The sequence below is a fragment of the Carcharhinus amblyrhynchos genome, chromosome 35 (genome assembly GCF_965287045.1).
Source record: "Carcharhinus amblyrhynchos chromosome 35, sCarAmb.v2.hapA, whole genome shotgun sequence".
Lineage (NCBI taxonomy): Eukaryota > Metazoa > Chordata > Chondrichthyes > Carcharhiniformes > Carcharhinidae > Carcharhinus > Carcharhinus amblyrhynchos.
In genome coordinates, this window is record NC_137358.1 from 4,479,821 (window position 1) to 4,497,438 (window position 17,618).

The 17,618-nt window shown below is 49.5% G+C and overlaps 2 protein-coding genes across 4 annotated transcripts in view; both read right to left on the bottom strand.

Annotated features, from left to right (window-relative positions):
- The window catches only part of ube2m (ubiquitin conjugating enzyme E2 M), a 32,496-nt gene extending 27,861 nt beyond the window's left edge, over positions 1-4,635 (bottom strand). The window contains exon 1 of the mRNA XM_080217665.1: positions 4,428-4,635. Within this exon, the coding sequence (XP_080073791.1) occupies positions 4,428-4,536 (109 nt within the window). The 5' untranslated portion in view covers positions 4,537-4,635. The remainder of the gene's footprint in view (positions 1-4,427) is intronic.
- A 6,548-nt stretch (positions 4,636-11,183) lies between these two features.
- The window catches only part of LOC145361792 (transcription intermediary factor 1-beta-like), a 102,350-nt gene continuing 95,915 nt past the window's right edge, over positions 11,184-17,618 (bottom strand). For all 3 annotated transcript variants that reach the window (XM_080217772.1, XM_080217771.1, XM_080217770.1), the window contains 2 exons: positions 14,224-14,358; positions 11,184-11,928 (listed from right to left, as the gene is read on the bottom strand). In XM_080217772.1, the coding sequence (XP_080073898.1) occupies positions 11,695-11,928; positions 14,224-14,358 (369 nt within the window). In that variant the 3' untranslated portion in view covers positions 11,184-11,694. The remainder of the gene's footprint in view (positions 11,929-14,223; positions 14,359-17,618) is intronic.

Here is a 17,618-nt window from a genome sequence, read left to right on the forward strand (position 1 = left end):
CTGGCACTGTGAGGCAGCAGTGTTAACCACTGTGCCACCGATGGGATACAGATTAGCGTCATCCACATTGCTAAGTTTCTTCTTCTTCTTCTGAGGAAGCAGTGTTAACCACTGTGCGCACAGTTTTGTACTCTGTCCTGTCGATTGGCAACTTAATTAGATTCTTGGATCGGCACTCAGGGAGCTTTAAACTGCTGAGGCAAATTATGATAGGTTTAAGGATCATCATAGATCATAGAACCCTACAGTACAGAAAGAGGCCCTTCAGCCCATCGAGTCTGTACTGAACAAAATCCCACCCAGGCCCTACCTCCATATCCCGACACATTATACCCACTAATCCCTCTAATCTATGCATCCCTGGACACTAAGGGGCAATTTCTTAGCATGGCCAATCAACCTAACCCGCACATCTTTGGACTGTGGAAGGAAACCAGAGTACCTGGAGGAAACCCACGCAGACACGAGGAGAATGTGCAAACTCCACACAGACAGTGACCCGAGCCGGGAGTTGAATCCAGGACCCTGGAGCTGTGAAGCAGCAGTGCTAACCACTGTGCTACTGTGCCACAGTAGGAGTTGAAACAAACTTGAGGAGGTGGAACAAGTGGGCCGGAGAAAGAATGTATTGGTTCCAGGACACCAAACAAGCTGGTGATGACAACACAGCAGTTGCAGTGGCAGAGCTGGACACTGGCAGGGATCGAGGGATGACAAACACAGGCAGGCACGGATTACTCGTGTGACACTGACATGGGACAAGCACGGTGGACACTCCTACAGGTCTGGGAAGGGCCTTCATGTACGGTCAATGCTGTTAAAGCAAGATTCTGGCTAGATTCCTTACTGTCAACTCTTCAGAGCTGCACCAGGCACGAATGCACAACAGCTGCCGGCAGCGAGGAGACACAAACACACATTTGGGAGGGGAGGTATCCTCAGGCAGATGTTGTTTGGAACTAGAATGAGACCAAAGTCCAAAGATGTGCGGGTTAGGTGGACTGGTCATGCTAAATTGCCCATGCTAAATTGCCCCTTAGTGTTGGTGTGCTAGTAAGGTAAATGGACAGCGTTGTGGGGATAGGGCCTGTAGTCGGTGCAGACTCGATGAGCTGAATGTAGGGATTCTATGAGACTGGAGTCCAATGATTCACTTTTAATGGGAGGAAAGCGGGGTGGTTTGGATAGAATGGAATATTGAAACAGACAGCCCATGGTAATTACAAGTAATTTGAAAGTTGATTTTTAGCACACAGTTGCCCTGTGCTGCAATATAAACTGCTTGATTCAGATTAGTAGATAATTCAACTGTTACAGCGAATAAAGTGACCATGACACATCAACTACAGGCTCATACGCCTCTCTTTATAAATCAAAATATTCTGAAAGCAAATTTATGGCCAATTACAGAAATATCTCCATTGCTCGCATTCCTAGAATCATACGATCCTTACAGTGTAGCAGGTGGTCATTCGGCCCATCAAGCCTGCAACAACCACAATCCCATTCAGGCTCTACCCCCATAGCCGCATGTATTTACCCTAGCTAGTCCCCTTGACACTAAGGGCCAATTTACCATGGCCAATCCACCTAATCTGCGCATCTTTGGACTGTGGGAAGAAACTGGAGCACCCGGAGGAAACCCACGCAGACAGGGGGAGAACGTGCAGACTCCATACAGAGAGTGACCCGAGGCCGGAATCGAACCCGGGTCCCTGGCACTGAGAGGCAGCAGTGCTAACCACTGTGCCGCCATGCTGCTTTGAGCAAGATTTGTCCCCCTTTCTCTAGATCCGGTGACTGCCAACCCTGCATGCCTCTCTCGCTGTCTCAGGTCCTCTCTGTACCTGGTTAGTAGCATTCCTCTCTCTCTGAACGCTGATCAGAGGGCCTCTCTTTCCCCTCTGCACCTGTCGTCATCCTTGAGTGATCTGTTAATTTCCAACAGTAGATTTTTTTTATTCATTCATGGTTCATGGGTGTCGCTAGCTGGGCCAGCATTTATTGCCATCTCTCATTGCCTGAGTACAGTTGAGAGTCAACCACATTGCTGTGGCTCTGGAGTCACATGTGGGCCAGACCAGGTAAGGATGGCAGATTTCCTTTCTTACATGACATTAGTGAACCAGATGGGTTTTTCCGACAATCCACAATGGTTTCATGGTCATCAGTAGATTCTTAGTTCCAGATAGATTTTACTGAATTCAAATTCCACCATCTGCTGTGGTGGGATTCGAACCCGGGTCCCCCAGAACATTAGCTGAGTTTCTAGATTAATAGTCTAGCGATAACACCACTAGGCCGTCACCTCCCCATAAGACGCATCTTCCAATGTTGGGCTCTTTGACATGGCAAAAATACTCGTGGCTCAGTTTTGACAAGTTCTTCGTAGCAGCCTTCACAGTTGGCCCAGGGGTGACACGGTGGCACAGTGGTTAACACCGCTGCCTCACAGCGCCATGGACCCGAGGTCAATTCCCGGCTTGGGTCACTATCTATGCGGAGTCTGCACGTTCTCGCCGTGTCTGCGTGGGTTTCCTCCAGGTGCTCTGCTTTCCTCCGATAGTCCAAAAGACGTGCTGGTTAGGTGAGTTGGCCGTGCTAAATTCTCCCTCAGCGTACCCAAACAGGGACCAGAATGTGGTGACCGGGGGATTTTCACAATAACTTCATTGCAGTGTTAATGTAAGCCTACTTGTGACTAAAAAATAAACTTTAATGAATAAACTCAGCTCATCATGGCAATGCCAGCTTTGCAGCTGAAGTTATTTTTTGGGGCTCCTTTCGCTCAATCATTTCATACCCTTATCTTTTCAAACACTACCCCATTCCCCTGTTAAATGATCAACATTTCTCAGTTCCACTATCACCTGCAGGCTCTGATAACCATCTGTAGAAAAAAGCTCTCCAACCTCCACCTCCTTGTTTCTGACGATAGTCCCATCCCTGTGGAAACTACCTTACATTGACAGTCTTTCGGAATATGGATAAATCTCCACCGCTTCCATCCCCACCCTGTGTTCCTCTGGCAGAGTTGCGTCACTTTATCCCTGCAGCGGGATAGGGAGAGTTAGCCCGGATAAGGGTTTATGCCCACTTCGGGGAAAGTTTTGATTTGATTGGATTTATTATCACACGTACTGGGATAGAGCGAAAAGTATTGTTTCTTGTGCACTATACAAATCATACCGTTCATAGAGTACATAGGGGAGAAGGAAAGGAGGTGTGGATTGCAGTGTTAGTCATAGCTAAGGTGAGTTTAGAACGGAGTTGAGGAGGAACTTCTTCACTCAAAGGGTGGTGAATCTCTGGAATTCTCTACCCGTTGAAGTGGTGGAGGCTGCCTCGCTCAATATTTTTAAGACGCGGGTTGATGGGTTTTTGATAGGCAAGGAGATTAAGGGTTATGGGGAGAGAGCGGGAATGTGGAACTGAGCCACGACAGATCAGCCATGATCTTATTGAATGGCGGGGCAGGCTCGAGGGGCTAGATGGCCTACTCCTGCTCCTATTTCTTATGTAACCATGGCCCAGTTTCATCGACTCGCTGGCCAATTCGAAAATCGGAGGGCCACATGAGCCTGATGGTCAGGTCTGGGAGGGGGCCCAGAAGGCTGAGGGGAATTAGAGGAGCCGGAATGGGGGGTTACTACAGCGTTAACAGGAAAAATTGAGGAACAGGCAAAGGCAGCAGAGTCAGGTAATTGGTGGGGGGGGGGGGAACTCTTGGGTTTGCAGGCAGACTTGGGTTCGAAGGGGGAGCCTTGCTGTCCAGTGAGGGGGCGGCTCTCGGCATTCTGGGAATGGGAGGGCGTCAGGTCCTGGGATGGTGGAGGGGGTCTCGGGCCAGGGGGGTATGTTTTGGGCCAGGGTAGGGTATGTCTCAGGCCGGGGTCTCGGGACGGGGTGGGGGGTGGGGAGTTGTCTTGGGATGGGATGGGGCGGTAGTCGCGGGACGGGACGATTGTCTCGGCATCCAGGGAGGGGGGGGTCTCAGCCTGGTGGTCAGTCTCTGTCTTGGTGGGAGTCAGTTTTTTCGGGGGCGGTCAGTCTCTCCCCTCACCCCCAGCTCAATGCCTCGGGGTTGGGGCAGATTTCCCCCCCCCAGGGAGAGGCGGGGAGATGGTGATTGGGGGGGGGGGGGGGGGGGGTCTCTCTCCCCCAAGGTGGGGGAATCTGCAGCCAGGGCCCCCTTCCCTCCCTCTACTCCCTCCCCCAAGAGAGAATCCTCCCGGGCCCAACGCCTCTCCCCCACGGGGTCGCCTCCCAAATCGAGCCCCAGGCTGCGCTGAGGCCTGGTTGTCTCTGGGCCGTTGACTGGGGCCGTTCTCCCTCCCTCCCTCCAGGCCCGGGGCCCAGGCCGCCCAGCCCCGGCCTCTCCCCGCGCCGCTCTCCCTCGGGCCCCGCTCCCCGGGCCGGGCCGCTACCTTTCTGGATGCGGAGCTGCGCGGCCGACGCCTTCTTGGTGCCGCTCTTGGCCGCTCCGGCCGCGTCCTCTTCCTTCTTCTGCTGCTTGAGCGAGAAGAGCTTGATCATGGTGCGGGCGGCGGGGCCTCGGCGCTCGGGCTCGGTGGCTGCGGCTCGGGGGGAGGGGGGGAGACGGAGCCGCCGCTCGGGCTGCAGCAGAGCGCGGGGCCGGCGGGGAGGGGGAGGGGAGCTGAGGGTCAGAGGGCACGGGGGCGGGGTCTAGAGCGGGAGGGCGGCGCATGGAGCAGAGGGCGGGGTCTCCAGCAGAGGGCGGGGCCTGGAGCGGCGAGCGGAGCCTGGAGCAGTGGGCGGGGTCTGGAGCAGAGGGCGGGGTCTGATGCAGAGGGCGGGGCCAGAAGCAGAGGGCGGGGTCTGGAGTGAAGGGCGGGGTCTGGAGTAGAGGGTGGAGGCAGGAGCGGAGGGCGGGGCCTGGAGCATAGGGCGGTGTCTAGACTAAAGGGCGGAGCCTGAAGCAGAGGGCGGGGCCTGCTGCGTCGGGGGGACCTGGAGTGGTGGGCGGAGCCGTGAGCGGGACGGCAGGGCCTGACGAGGAGGGCAGGAGCTGGAGCGGAGGGCGGTGGCTGGAATTGATGGCGGGGCATGGGGTGTAGGGCGGGGCCGGGAACAGAGGGCGGTGGCTGGAATGGAGGGCGGGGCCTGGAGCGGAAGGTGGCCTGGAGTGGTGGGCGGGGTCTGGGGTGGTGGGCGGGCCGTGGAGCTCGAGGGCGGAGCCGGGAGCGGGAGGGCGGGGTCTGGAGGGGCGACCTGGAGCAGAGGGCGGAGCTAGAGGAAACGGGCGGAGCTAGACGGAATAGGGGTGGGGCTAGAGGGAATGTGACGGGGCTGGAGAGAAACAAACGGGGTGAAGGAGAAGAGCGGGGCAAGGGATTGGGGCGTGGTTAGATGAATGGGCAGGACTAGTGGGAAGGGGCGTGGCTAGATAGAAATGGGCGGTGCTTGAGGAATCTCTCATTCCCACAGCACCCATGGGTCCCACACGAGATGGGACACACTCAGGGTGTAGGTGACACATTAGGGTGGGTGAGATACTTGCGGTGGAGGAGACACACTCGGGTAATGGGTGAAACACTCGGGGGAATGGGTGACAGACTCGAAGAAATGGGTGACACACTCGGGGGAATGGGTGACACACTCAGAATGGGTGACACAGTCGGGGGAATGGGTGACACACTCAGAATGGGTGACACAGTCGGGGGAATGGGTGACACACTCAGAATGGGTGACACAGTCGGGGGAATGGGTGACACACTCAGAATGGGTGACACAGTCGGGGGAATGAGTGACACAGTCGGGGAATGGGTGACACAATCTGGGGAATGGGTGACACAGTTGGGGAATGGGTGACACAATCAGGGGAATGGGTGACACAGTCGGGGGAATGGGTGACACACTCAGAATGGGTGACAGACTCAGAGAAATGGGTGATGCGGGGAATGGGTGACACACTCAGAATGGGTGATACACTTGGGGAAATGAGTGACATACTCGAGGGAATGAGTGACACAATCAGGGAATGGGTGACACAGTGAGGGAAATGTGTGAGTCACTCGGAATGGATAGGACACGCTTGGTGGGGGGAATGGGTGATGCACGGGATGGGTGATGCTGGGGAACATGCTTTACTGGCCGTGAAGGACTTTCTGAAGTGCTGTCCCTGGTGTAATGTACGAAATACAGCAGCCAGAACACCAGTGTGATATGATTTGAGTGAGAGGGCAGTGCACAGGCCACCCTGTTCCTTCTCCTGTACAGGTGTTTGTTTGTGGCTCCCTGGGTGGCATAGTCACCTCTCAGTCAGGAGACTGTGGTTCAGATTTCTCTGCAGACACTGAAGCAGTAAAACTGAAGGAAGTGCTGCATTTTGGACTCACCATCTTTTGCATGAGATATGAAACCAAGGCCCTATCTGTCCTGATGCAGAATATCCCATTGACCCTACCCCAAAGAGGAGTGAGGGAGGTGGAGGTGTGATGCCCCTCATGCCATTGCGATTCCTTGATCAGTGTTACAAAAACATATTTCTCCTCCAGCCGACCGCTGCAAATCTTCTAATGGTTTTCAATTTCCTGGCCCCAATCACTTCACCACTTTACCCAATCTTTCTGCACTCCATCCCTCCCGATGGGATTTTCTGAAAGCTCTCTGCTACTTCCTTAACTGAAGGCTCAACCAGTCCCCACCACCATCCTCCCACTGCCTGGCAGAACTGGTTCTCACACTGTACAACCTCCCCTTTTATTCCACTCACTTCCTCCAGTAGTGAGGTGTTTCAATGGTTAGTGTGGGGATAGCAGCATGATGCAAAAGGAAATGAGTCATGTTTTTCTCCAGTGTCAGTTCTGCCCCTGAGCAGAGCACAGGGCACACAGCTGTAGATTGTAGAAGTGGTTCATATGTTTCTAAGTCAGTAAAGAGAATGGCACAGTGGTTAGCACTGCTGGCCTCACAGTGCCAGAGACCCAGGTTCGATTCCAGCCTCGGGTCAGTGCCTGTGCAGAGTCTGCACGTTCTCCCTGTGTCTGTGTGGGCTTCCTCTGGGTCCTCCCACAGTCCAAAGATGTGCAAGTTAGGTGGATTGAACATGGTGAATTGCCCCTAAATGTTCCAAAATACATCTCTTAGGGAGGAGTAAAGTTTATTTATTCATCATAAGCAAGGTTTGCATTAACACTGCAATGAAGTTACTGTGAAATTCCCCAGGCTCCACACTCCAGCATCTGTTTGGGTCAATGCATCTACCCAGCACGTCTTTCAGACTGTGGGAGGAAACCCACACAGACATGGGGAGAATGTGCAAACTCCACACAAGACAGTGACCCTAGCCAGGAATCGAACCTGGGAGTCCCTGGTGCTGAGGTAACAATACATATTTACCCCACTGTATCACCCCAGTGGGGTAAATATGCGGGGCTACAGGGCATAGGGTAGGGGGTGGGTCTTGATAAGATGCACTGTCAGATTTGATGCGGACTGAATGGCCTCCCTACGCCTTGTAGGAATTCTATGAGTTTGCAACCAATGAGGACAGCAGTTGGCTAGTGCCAAGTGGAGGATCCTCTAGGAAGAATGTTGGTGATCCCTTCAAAAAAAGTGCGAGGAGTACCAACTCATGCCTTCCTTTCCCTGGCCAAATACAGCCAGTGCAAACCATTATCTGCCAACTGGGTAAATGGCATTGTATCAACACGTTACTGAGCACAGATGTCCATGAACTACAGCTGGACACGTTAAAGATTGGCTTAATCAGAACGCCAACATCATCATCCATTACTATGATTGGAGGACCATAGCTGCCATCGTCACTCAGCATGGTGCTTTGACAACGACACTTGGGTAATGGAGAGAAATTTACACACAAACACACTTTATTTATCAAAATTTAGAATTGCATTAACACATCAAGTCAGGACATTGGTTGAGGAGAATTAAGCCTGGACAGAGGTTTTAGCAGCCATCTAGCACAAGCTTAAGCAGCAATAAAGGATGAGCATTAAGATTCTACTGCCTTATTTAATTGAGGCAAAGAACTGCAGAAACCTGCTTCAAGCCCTCCCACTGTTAAATATTATAACAGGAATCAAAATTGTGGAATAGATGAAGCCATTTGGCCCATCGAACCTGCACCTATAACAATCCCAGCCAGGCGCCAATCCCGTAAAATACAGCTCAGTGGTGTGTCAGTGTGGCTTACCATGCTGTCTCACTGGCTAAAGTAAAATTTATTTAGTAGGCTTACATTAACACTGCAATGAAGTTACTGTGAACTTTCCCTAGTAGCCAAGCTCCAGCGCCTATTTGGGCCAAAGCACCTGCATGTCTTTTGGACTGTGGGAGAAAACCAGAGCACCCAGAGGAAACCCATGCAGATACAGGGAGAACATGCAAACTCCATGCAGACAGTGACCCGAGGCTGGGAATCAAACCTGGATCCCTGGCGCTGTGAGGCAGCAGTGCTAACCACTGTGCCACCTTACCATCAGGTGCATAGAAATAAAGATCACTTTATCCATTCCTGTTCATGGTGAGCTGACCTATCACTCAGCGGGAGTCAGTGACATCAAGGTAAAAAAAACCCATCATCCCAGAGGACCAAACACTGCTCTCACTCCCTTGGAGAGCTGACTGGTGGTGAATCAACCCAAGGATTACCACATCTCATGCGAGGGACAAGTTTGAGAAGGCATCAACTGAACTTGGGAATTGAACCCACACTGTTGGTACCCATCTGCATCACAAACCAACCAATACTCTTGTGGGGGTGGGGGGGCGCGGTGGTGATGGAAACAGGTCCAATTCCCACCATGGCAACAGATGGAATTTAAGTTAAATTAACTAAATCTGGAATATAAACTAGCCTCAACAATTGTGACCATTGTTAGAAAAACCCCATCTGGTTCATTAACATCCTTTAGGGAAGGAAATCTACCAGCTTTACCCGGTCTGGCCTACATGTAACTCCAAAGCCATATGCTTGACTCTTAATTGCCTTCTCTACCCTGTTCAGGTGGATGCAAATCCCAAAGAGCAAATGAGGTCTTCGTGGTGCATATTTTCCCATTAAAAACCAATAAAAGGTGGCTGCAGTGTTTTCCCTGGCAAGTGCTTGGTGATGATGTGGATATGCCGGCGTTGGACTGGGGTAAACACAGTAAAAAGTCTGACAACACCAGGTTTAAGTCCAACCGATTTATTTGATAGTACACTCACTAGTTTTCGGGGTTAGTCCCTTCGTCAGGTGAACTCTCCATTCACCTGACAAAGGGACTAACCCCAAAAGCTAATGAGTTTACTATCAATCATTGGACTTAAACCTGGCGTTGTCAGACTTTTTAAGAGTGCTTGGTGCACAGAGAACGAGGGGTTTTCCCACTCCTCCTATCAAACGTCTGATCCTTTGCAAGAGAACAGAATCAAACTCAGCTTCAATGGTTCACTCACTGTTTGGGCTTGCAAGGAGAAATTGCAAACTTTGGACCATATCCAAAGCATTCTGGGGGTAGTGCAGTAGTTAGCACTGCTGTCTTGCAGCACCCAACACCTGGGTTCAATTCCCAGGTTGGGTCAGTCTGTGCAGAGTTTGCACGTTCTCCCTGTGTCTGCATGATCTCCCTCCGAGTTTCAGTTTCCTCCCACAGTTCAAAGATGTGTAGGTTAGGTAGTTTGGCTATGCTAAATTGCCCCTTAATGTCCCAACATGTGCAGATTAGGTGGGTTGGTTATGCTAAATTGTCCCTTGATATGCAAAGATGTGCAGGTTAGGTTGATTGGCTATGCTAAATCGACACATAGTGTCAAGGGGATTAGCAGGGTAAATACATGGAGTTATGGGGATAGGGCCTGAGTGGTTTCGTTGTCGGTGCAGATTTAATGGGCCAAATGGCCTCCTTCTGCACTGTAGGGATTCTATGATTATTTATAATTGACCAGAAACTGAACTAAATACTGCGGCTGCAAGAGCAGGTCAGAAGCTGGAAATTCTGTACTAACTCACCACCTGAGGCCCCAAAGCTTGCCCACTTTCTACAAGTCAGGAATACTCTTTACTTCCCTGGATTTGTGCAGTGCCAACAACACTCAGACACTTGAGACACCATCCAGGTCAAAGCACCCTGCCGGGTTGGTATCCTGTCCATGCCCAAAATCTGGTGGCAGTAATGCGTACCACAATCCAGCTACTCACCAAGGCTCCTCCAATGGTCACCTTTCAAACTGGTGACTTCTACCACTTTGGAAGGGCTAGGGCAACAGATTCACAAGAACACTATCTCCTGTAAATTACCCACCATGCTGACTTGGAACTACATTGCTGGTTCCTTCATTGTTGTTGGGTCAATATCCTGGAACTATTCAAAACAGCACGAGTGTCATAGTGGTTAGCAGTGTTGCTTCACAGCATCAGGGACCCAGGTTCAATTCCCAGTTTGGGTCACTGTGTGGAGTTTGCACGTTCTCCCCATGTCTGTGTAGGTTTCCTCCCACAGTCCAAAGATGCACAGGTTTTGTTGGTTGGCTGGCCATGATAATTTGCCCCTAGCGTTCAAAGATATGCAGTTTAGATGGATTAGCTATGCTACATTGCCCTTTAGTGTCTCAGGATACATAGTTAGAGAGATTACCAGGGTAAATGTAAAGTTTATTTATTAGTCACAAGTCGGCTGACATTCACACTAATGAAGTTACTATAAAAATCTCCTAGTCGCCACACTCTGGCACCTGTTCGGGTACACTGAAGGAGAATTTAACAAGGCCAAGGCACCTAACCTGCAAGTCTTTGGACTGAGGGGGGATACCGGAGCACTGAAAGGAAACCCAAGCAGACATGGAGGGGATGTGCAAGCTCCACATAGTGACCCAAAGCTGGAAATCAAACCTAGGCCCCTGGTGCTGAGAGGCAGCAGTGCTAGCCACTATGCCCCATATAAGGGGATAAGACCTGGGTGGTCAGTGTAGACCCGATGGGCCAAACGGCTGCCTTCTGCACTAGGGATTCTGCGAACACCGTGGGTGTTGCAACAACACAGGAAATGCAGTGGGTTCAAGATGGCAGCTCACCCACCACATTCTTAAGGGGCAATTAAAGACAGGCAATAAATGCTGGTCCAGCGAGTGACGCGCACATCCAGGGGGAGAGAGAACAGAGAATAAAGATTAGGAGAGAAGACAGAGTCCACCAACCCCAATATAGATGGATTTTGTTTTTCATTTTTATTACTGGGTGATGTAGTAATCCCCCTCAGAAAATGAGTTTATTTCCTTTTCTGTTTTACTATGAATCAGTATGAATTTCAACATGAAATACAGACAATGTATATTACACATTATCGAATTCTTTAATACATACAGTTTACATATAGAAAAACACAACTGCAGTTCTGACCTCTGCCTGTAGAGGTCTCCGTAAACCAGAAACCAAAGAAAACAAAATATCTTTGCACTTTCTCCAGTCAGCCTCAAACTCAACACTGGGCTATTCCAAAGCAGAAGTCTCTCGGTGTCGGCTGTCACCTGGGCCCAGATTTATACTTTTAATCGGAGTCTTCTTGGCAAATCACAGTTGCTGAGGCTAGCTGGGCCGGGACTCTTAGGTATTTACAATCTGGTCGAAGCAGATTCATTTCAATGATACATTGGCCTCAGCCGCCAGCTGTCAAATCTGCGGTCGACCCTTTGTCTGAAGTTAGCGGTCTGTAAATGCAAGCTGCCCTCTTAGTCTTCGTCCAGCCGCCGCCTTTTAGCTTGCAGCGGGCTGCTGTCGGCGCTGTCTGCGGAGCGAGCCGGTGGCCCCGTGGCGACTTGGTCACAGAGTCCGTCACTCACCTCCATCACCGGGTCGTCCACCAGCGGCAGGACTGCGAAGGTTCGGCCGCTGAAGACGTCACTCAGTCTCTCCTCAAAGAATGACTGGAGGGCCATTGCGGATTCGGCTGCCTCCTTTTTGCCCTGCAAAATAATTCAACAACTTTGTGAATCACTGGAATTCTAAACAAAAAAAAAATAAGAACAGCTGCATGTAAAAACAAAGTGCTGGAAATACACAGTGGATGTCAAGTGTGTTACTATGGAATGGAGTCCCGTCCCAAGACGAACGCTCACAGAATCATTGGAAAATAGGAAAGTCGACAAAGTTAAAGCTATTAGTCACAAGTAAGGCTTACATTAACACCGCAATGAAGGTACTGTGAAATTCCTTAGTCGCCACACTGTTGGGTCAACCAGCATGTCTTTCAGAATTTGGGAGGAAATCCACTCAGACACGGGGAGAATGTGCAAATTCCACATGGACAGTGACCCAAGGCTGGGAATCAAACTCAGGTCCCTGGTGCTGTGAGGTAGCAGTGCTAACCACTGTGCCACCATGCTGCCCAGGGCTGAAGAAAAAAATCCAGCCCTTCGAGCCTGCTCCGCCATTCAATCAGATCATGGCTGATCTCTCCCTGGTCTCAAATCCACCTCTTCACCTGTTCCCCATATCCCTCTTTGCTTTTTCTTTTAAAATCAGAAATATATCTGTCTCCTTGAAATCATTCAATGATTCAGACTCCACTGCGCTATGGGGCAGCGATTTCCACAAATGCACTGCCCTGTGCCAGAAGTAGTTCCTCCTCATCTCAGTTTTAAATCTACTGCCTCTCAATCTATACCTGTGACCTCTTGTTCGAGATTGCCCCACCAGGGGAAACATTTGGTCTACATTTACTTTATCAATTCCTTTTAGTGTTTTATATCCCTCGATCAGATCCCCCCTCACCCTTCTAACCTCCAGTGAGTGCAAGCCCAAACTCGTACACCTTGTACACCAATCCTTTCATCCCCGGAATCAATCTGGCGAACCTCCTCTGAGCTTCCTCCAATGCCACCACATCCTTCCTCAAATAAGGAGACTAAAATTGAACACAATAGTCTGGATGTGGTCTCACCAACACCCTATCCAATTGCAAGAACACTTCCTTATTTTCATACGCCAATACTTCTGCAATAAATGCCAACATCCCATTTGCCCATTTTGTCATATAGTAGTTCTTTAAAATGCTATTTGTGAATCTGCGTGATCTCCATCTCTCACCTGCTAATGGATCTACTTACCCAGGTAGATGATAAGGTTAGAACATGGAAAATAGAAAGGTAAAGTTGGACTTCAGACACAGAGTTGGGTTAGCTTCAAACTTGTCCCGTTTGACACAAATGCAAAGTGATCTTTATTTTATTGTACATCACTGGCTGGGTCAGTATTTGCTGCCCATTCCTAATTGCCCTCAAACTGAGTGGCTTGCTCTGCTATTTCAGAGGGGCAGTTAAGAATCAAACACAGATTTCCTGCCCTAAAAGGATATTAGTGAACTAGATGGGTTTTTCCAACAATGGTTTCATGGTCATCAGTAGATTCTTAATTCCAGATTTTTTATATTGATTTCAAATTCCACTATCTGCCGTGGCAGGATTCAAACCCAATTTTTGCGACAACTGACAACAGTTTCATGGTGATCATTAGACTTTTAATTCCAGAATTTTATTGAATTCAAATATCACCATCTCCCATGGTGGGATTTGAACCCAGGTCCCCACAGCATTATCCTGGGACTCTGGATTACTAGTCTAGTGACAATACCACTACACCACTGCCTCTGCCTTTATAAACACCACCTTGCAGTTCAACAGGAATTTCACCACAGAAAAAATGCAAGATGGAGAGAATGGTAAAAATAGGAAGATATGAGAGTTTGAGATTTTAAGTATGTTAAAACAATGTTCAATAGCAGCAGTGTGTACTATCCACAAGATGCACTGCAGCAATTCACCAAAGATCCTTAGACAGCACCTTCCAAACCCACAAACATTTCCATCTAGAAGGACAAGGGCAGCAGATACATGGGAACACCATCACCTCCCACCATTCTGACTTGGAAATCTATCGGCCGTTCCTTCACAGTCACTGGGTCAAAAACCTGGAATTCCCTCTCTAACAGCATTGTGGGTTAACCCTCAGTACACGGACTGCAGCGATTCAAGAAGGCAGCTCACCATCACCTTCTCAAGGGGCAACTAGGGATGGGCAATAAATGCTGGCCTAGCCAGCGACGCCCATGTCCCACGAATGAATTTAAAAAAAAAAGAGGAGGGGAGCAGTTGGAAGAGGGTTAATAACTAATGAGAACTGATCAGCTCACCGTCTGAGCACGAGTAAATAAACCAGCAGAATAGGAAACAGCAGGGAATAATCAGGTGGGGTTCTCGTACCTGAATAAGTTTGATGTATGTCTTAAACATTAGTCGAACCTCCAGCACAAACTCGTCGGGTCTGGAGTAACGGGCAGAGCTCCTCTTTCCAAGTTTCCCTCTAATGGAAGGCAGGTTTATTCGCTGATTCTTCAACTGTAACAGACACAACAGCAAAGGTTAGACTAGGCTCCAGGACAGGGAATGGATAGAGCGAGCTCCTTGAAATCCTGGGGTTGTGGACACAAAAGAAACGTGGTGTTCATCTGTACAAAACACTCCTCAGCTTTTCTCACTAATTAAAAGTGTGGTTTATTTTATTCAAGTTTATTTATTTATTAGTCACAAGTCAGCTTACATTAACACTGCAATGAAGTTACTGTGAAAACCCTCCACTCACCATGCTCTGGCACCTGTTCGGGTACACTGAGGGAGAATTTAGCACGGCCAATCCACCTAACCCACACATCTGTGGGAGGAAACCAGAGCACCTGGAGGAAACCCACACAGACACAGAGTGAATGTGCAAACTCTGCACACAATGACCCAACCTGGGAATCGAACCCGGATCCCTGGTAACGTGAGGCAGCAGTGCTAATGTTAATTTATATAAAATGCCTTTCACAGCATCAGGATGCCTCTCAGCACTTCTCGCGAATTGAAAGTGTCGTCAGCGCTGTCGGTGGAACAGTGGTTAGCACCGCTACCTCTCACTGCCTGGAACCCAGGTTCGATTCCCAGCTTGGGTCACTGTCTGTGATGAGTCTACATGTTCTCCCCATGTCTGCGTGGGTTTCTTCCGTGTGCGCCGGTTTCCTCCCACATTCCAAAAGATGTGCTGGTTGGGTGCATTGGCCATGCTAAATTCTTCCTTCGTGTTCCTCAACAGGCACCGGAGTGTGGCAATGAGTGGATTTTCACAGTAACTTAATTGCAGTGTTAATGTAAGCCTAAAAAGAAAACGTTGGATAATCTCAGCAAGTCTGGCAGCATCTACAAGGAGAGGAAAGAGCTGACATTCCAAATCCAGATGCCCCTTTGTCAAAGCTAAAAGGCATAGAAAGTGGGAGATATTTATACTGTAGGGTGAGGGAATAAAAAATGAGTCAAAGCCACATTCTCTCTTTCTTTTTTGGTTTCAGATTCCAGCTTCCGCAATAACTGCCTTGTATTTAATGTAAGCCTACTTGTGACACTAACAAATAAATTCTAAAACTTTAAAGTTTATTTATTAGTCACAGGTTGGCTTACGTTAACATTGCAATGAAGTTATTGTGAAAATCCCCTAGTCGCCACACTCTGGTGCCTGTTCGGGTCAATGCATCTAACCAGCATGTCTTTTGAACCGTGGGAGGAAACTGGAGCACTGGAGGAAACTCACGCAGACACAGGGAGAACTGCAGACTCTGCACAGTGACCCAAATGGAAATCGAACCACTGTGCCGCCCATTAAATGCAGAAAGCTGAGCAGCCAGTTCATGTGGTACAAGGTTCCTAAAAAAGGGAAGTTAATCTATTTGAGATACTAGTTAAGGAATAACTTTTGTTTTCACAGGATGGAGGTGCTGCTGGCTAAGTCAGCATTTAATACCCATCCTGAATTGCCCTTGGGAAGGTGGTGGTAATAAACTCATGAAATAGGAGACCATAGGGCACTTTGAGCCTGTTCCTTCATTCAGTACGATCGTGGCTCATTGTGGGCTTTAACTCCACTGTCACACCCACACCCCACATCCCCAGATACAACAAAAATCTGTCCATCCCAGCCCAAAGATGTGCAGGTTACTGTGAAAATCCCCTAGTGTGCAAATATGTGCAGGTTAGGTGGACTGGCCATGGCAAATGCATGGGGTTACAGGGCTAGGGCAGAGGGGTGAGCCTGGCTGAGATGTTCTATCGGACAGATTGACAGGCTGAATGGCCTCTCTCTGCACTGTAGGGATTTGATGATTTTAAATGAATCCAATGCTGGAGGATCTACAGACGTCTGGGCTGGAGAATTCCCAAGATTCACAACACTCTGAGTGAAGTAGTTTCTCTGCAGCTCAGTCCTAAATGATCAGCCCCGATCCTGAGACTGTGTCTCCATGCTTTAGATTCTCTGTCCAATGGCAGCTACCTCTCATTGTCTGCCCTGTCCAGGCCCTTCAGAATATTGTTGGTTTCAGTGAGGTCAGCCCTCATTCTTCTAAACTCCAGAGAATACAAGTTCAATTAAGTAAGCATCATACCATCGGAAAAGCCCTCATCCCAGAGACCAATGTGGTGAACCGCTGTGGTCCACGTGGTGTAGGTACGTCCATGGTGCTGTCAGGGTGGGAATTTCACAATTCTGGCCAGGGCACTGGGAGAGCTTGCCTGATCTTCAAAGCAGTGGCAATGGGACTTGGATGTTCACCCCTAGGGACACCACGGTGGCAGAGTGGTTAGCACTGCTGCCTCACAGCCCCAGGGACCTAGGTTCGATTCCCACCTTGGGTCACTGTGCAGAGTCTGCATATTCTTCCCGTGTCTATGTGGCTTTCCTCCAGGTGCTCTGGTTTCCTCCCACAGTCCAAAGATGTATGGGTTAGGTGGACTGGCCATGCTAAAATTGCCCTTTAATGTCAGGGGAACTAGCTGGGGTAAATGCATGGTATTATGGGGATAGAGCCTGGGTGGGGTTGAGGTCAGAGCAGGCTTGATAGGCTGAATGGCCTCCTTCTACACTGTAGAATTCTACAATTCTGGGGCAGCATGGTGGCACAGTGGTTAGTACTGCTACCTCACAGCACCAGGGTCCTGGGTTAATTCCGGCCTCGGGTGACTGTGTGGCATTTGCACATTCTCCCCATGTCTGCATGGGTTTCCCCTGTGTGCTCCGGTTTCTTTCCACAGTGTGAAAGACGCGTTGGTTCAGATGCATTAGCCATGCTAAATTCTCCCTCAGTGTACGTGAACAGGTGTCAAGAGTGTGGTGACTAGGGGATTTTCACAATAACTTCATTACAGTGTTAATGTAGGCTTACTTGTGACACTAATAAATAAACTTTAACTTTAAGATTTTCCTCCCAAAGTCCAAAAATGTGTGGGTTAAGTGGATTGGCCATGGAAAATTGCCCCTTAGTGTCAGGGAGACTAGCAGGCTGAGTATGTGGGGTTACGGTATAGGACCTGGGTGGGATTGAGGTCGGAACAGGCTCAACGGGCCGATTGGCCTCCTTCTGCACTGTAGGGATTCTGTGACTGACCAGGCCTCAGTTTGATGACGCATCTTCAAAGGCAGAAATCCCAACTGTGTTGCACTACTCGGTATTGGCACTGCAGTGGAGAACCTGGATTGTGGGTTCAGGCCTCTGGAGTAGGGCTATCACTGACACAGGGCTCGTGATTCATCACAGAAGCTACACATCTATTTGACACCATCACTGATAAAC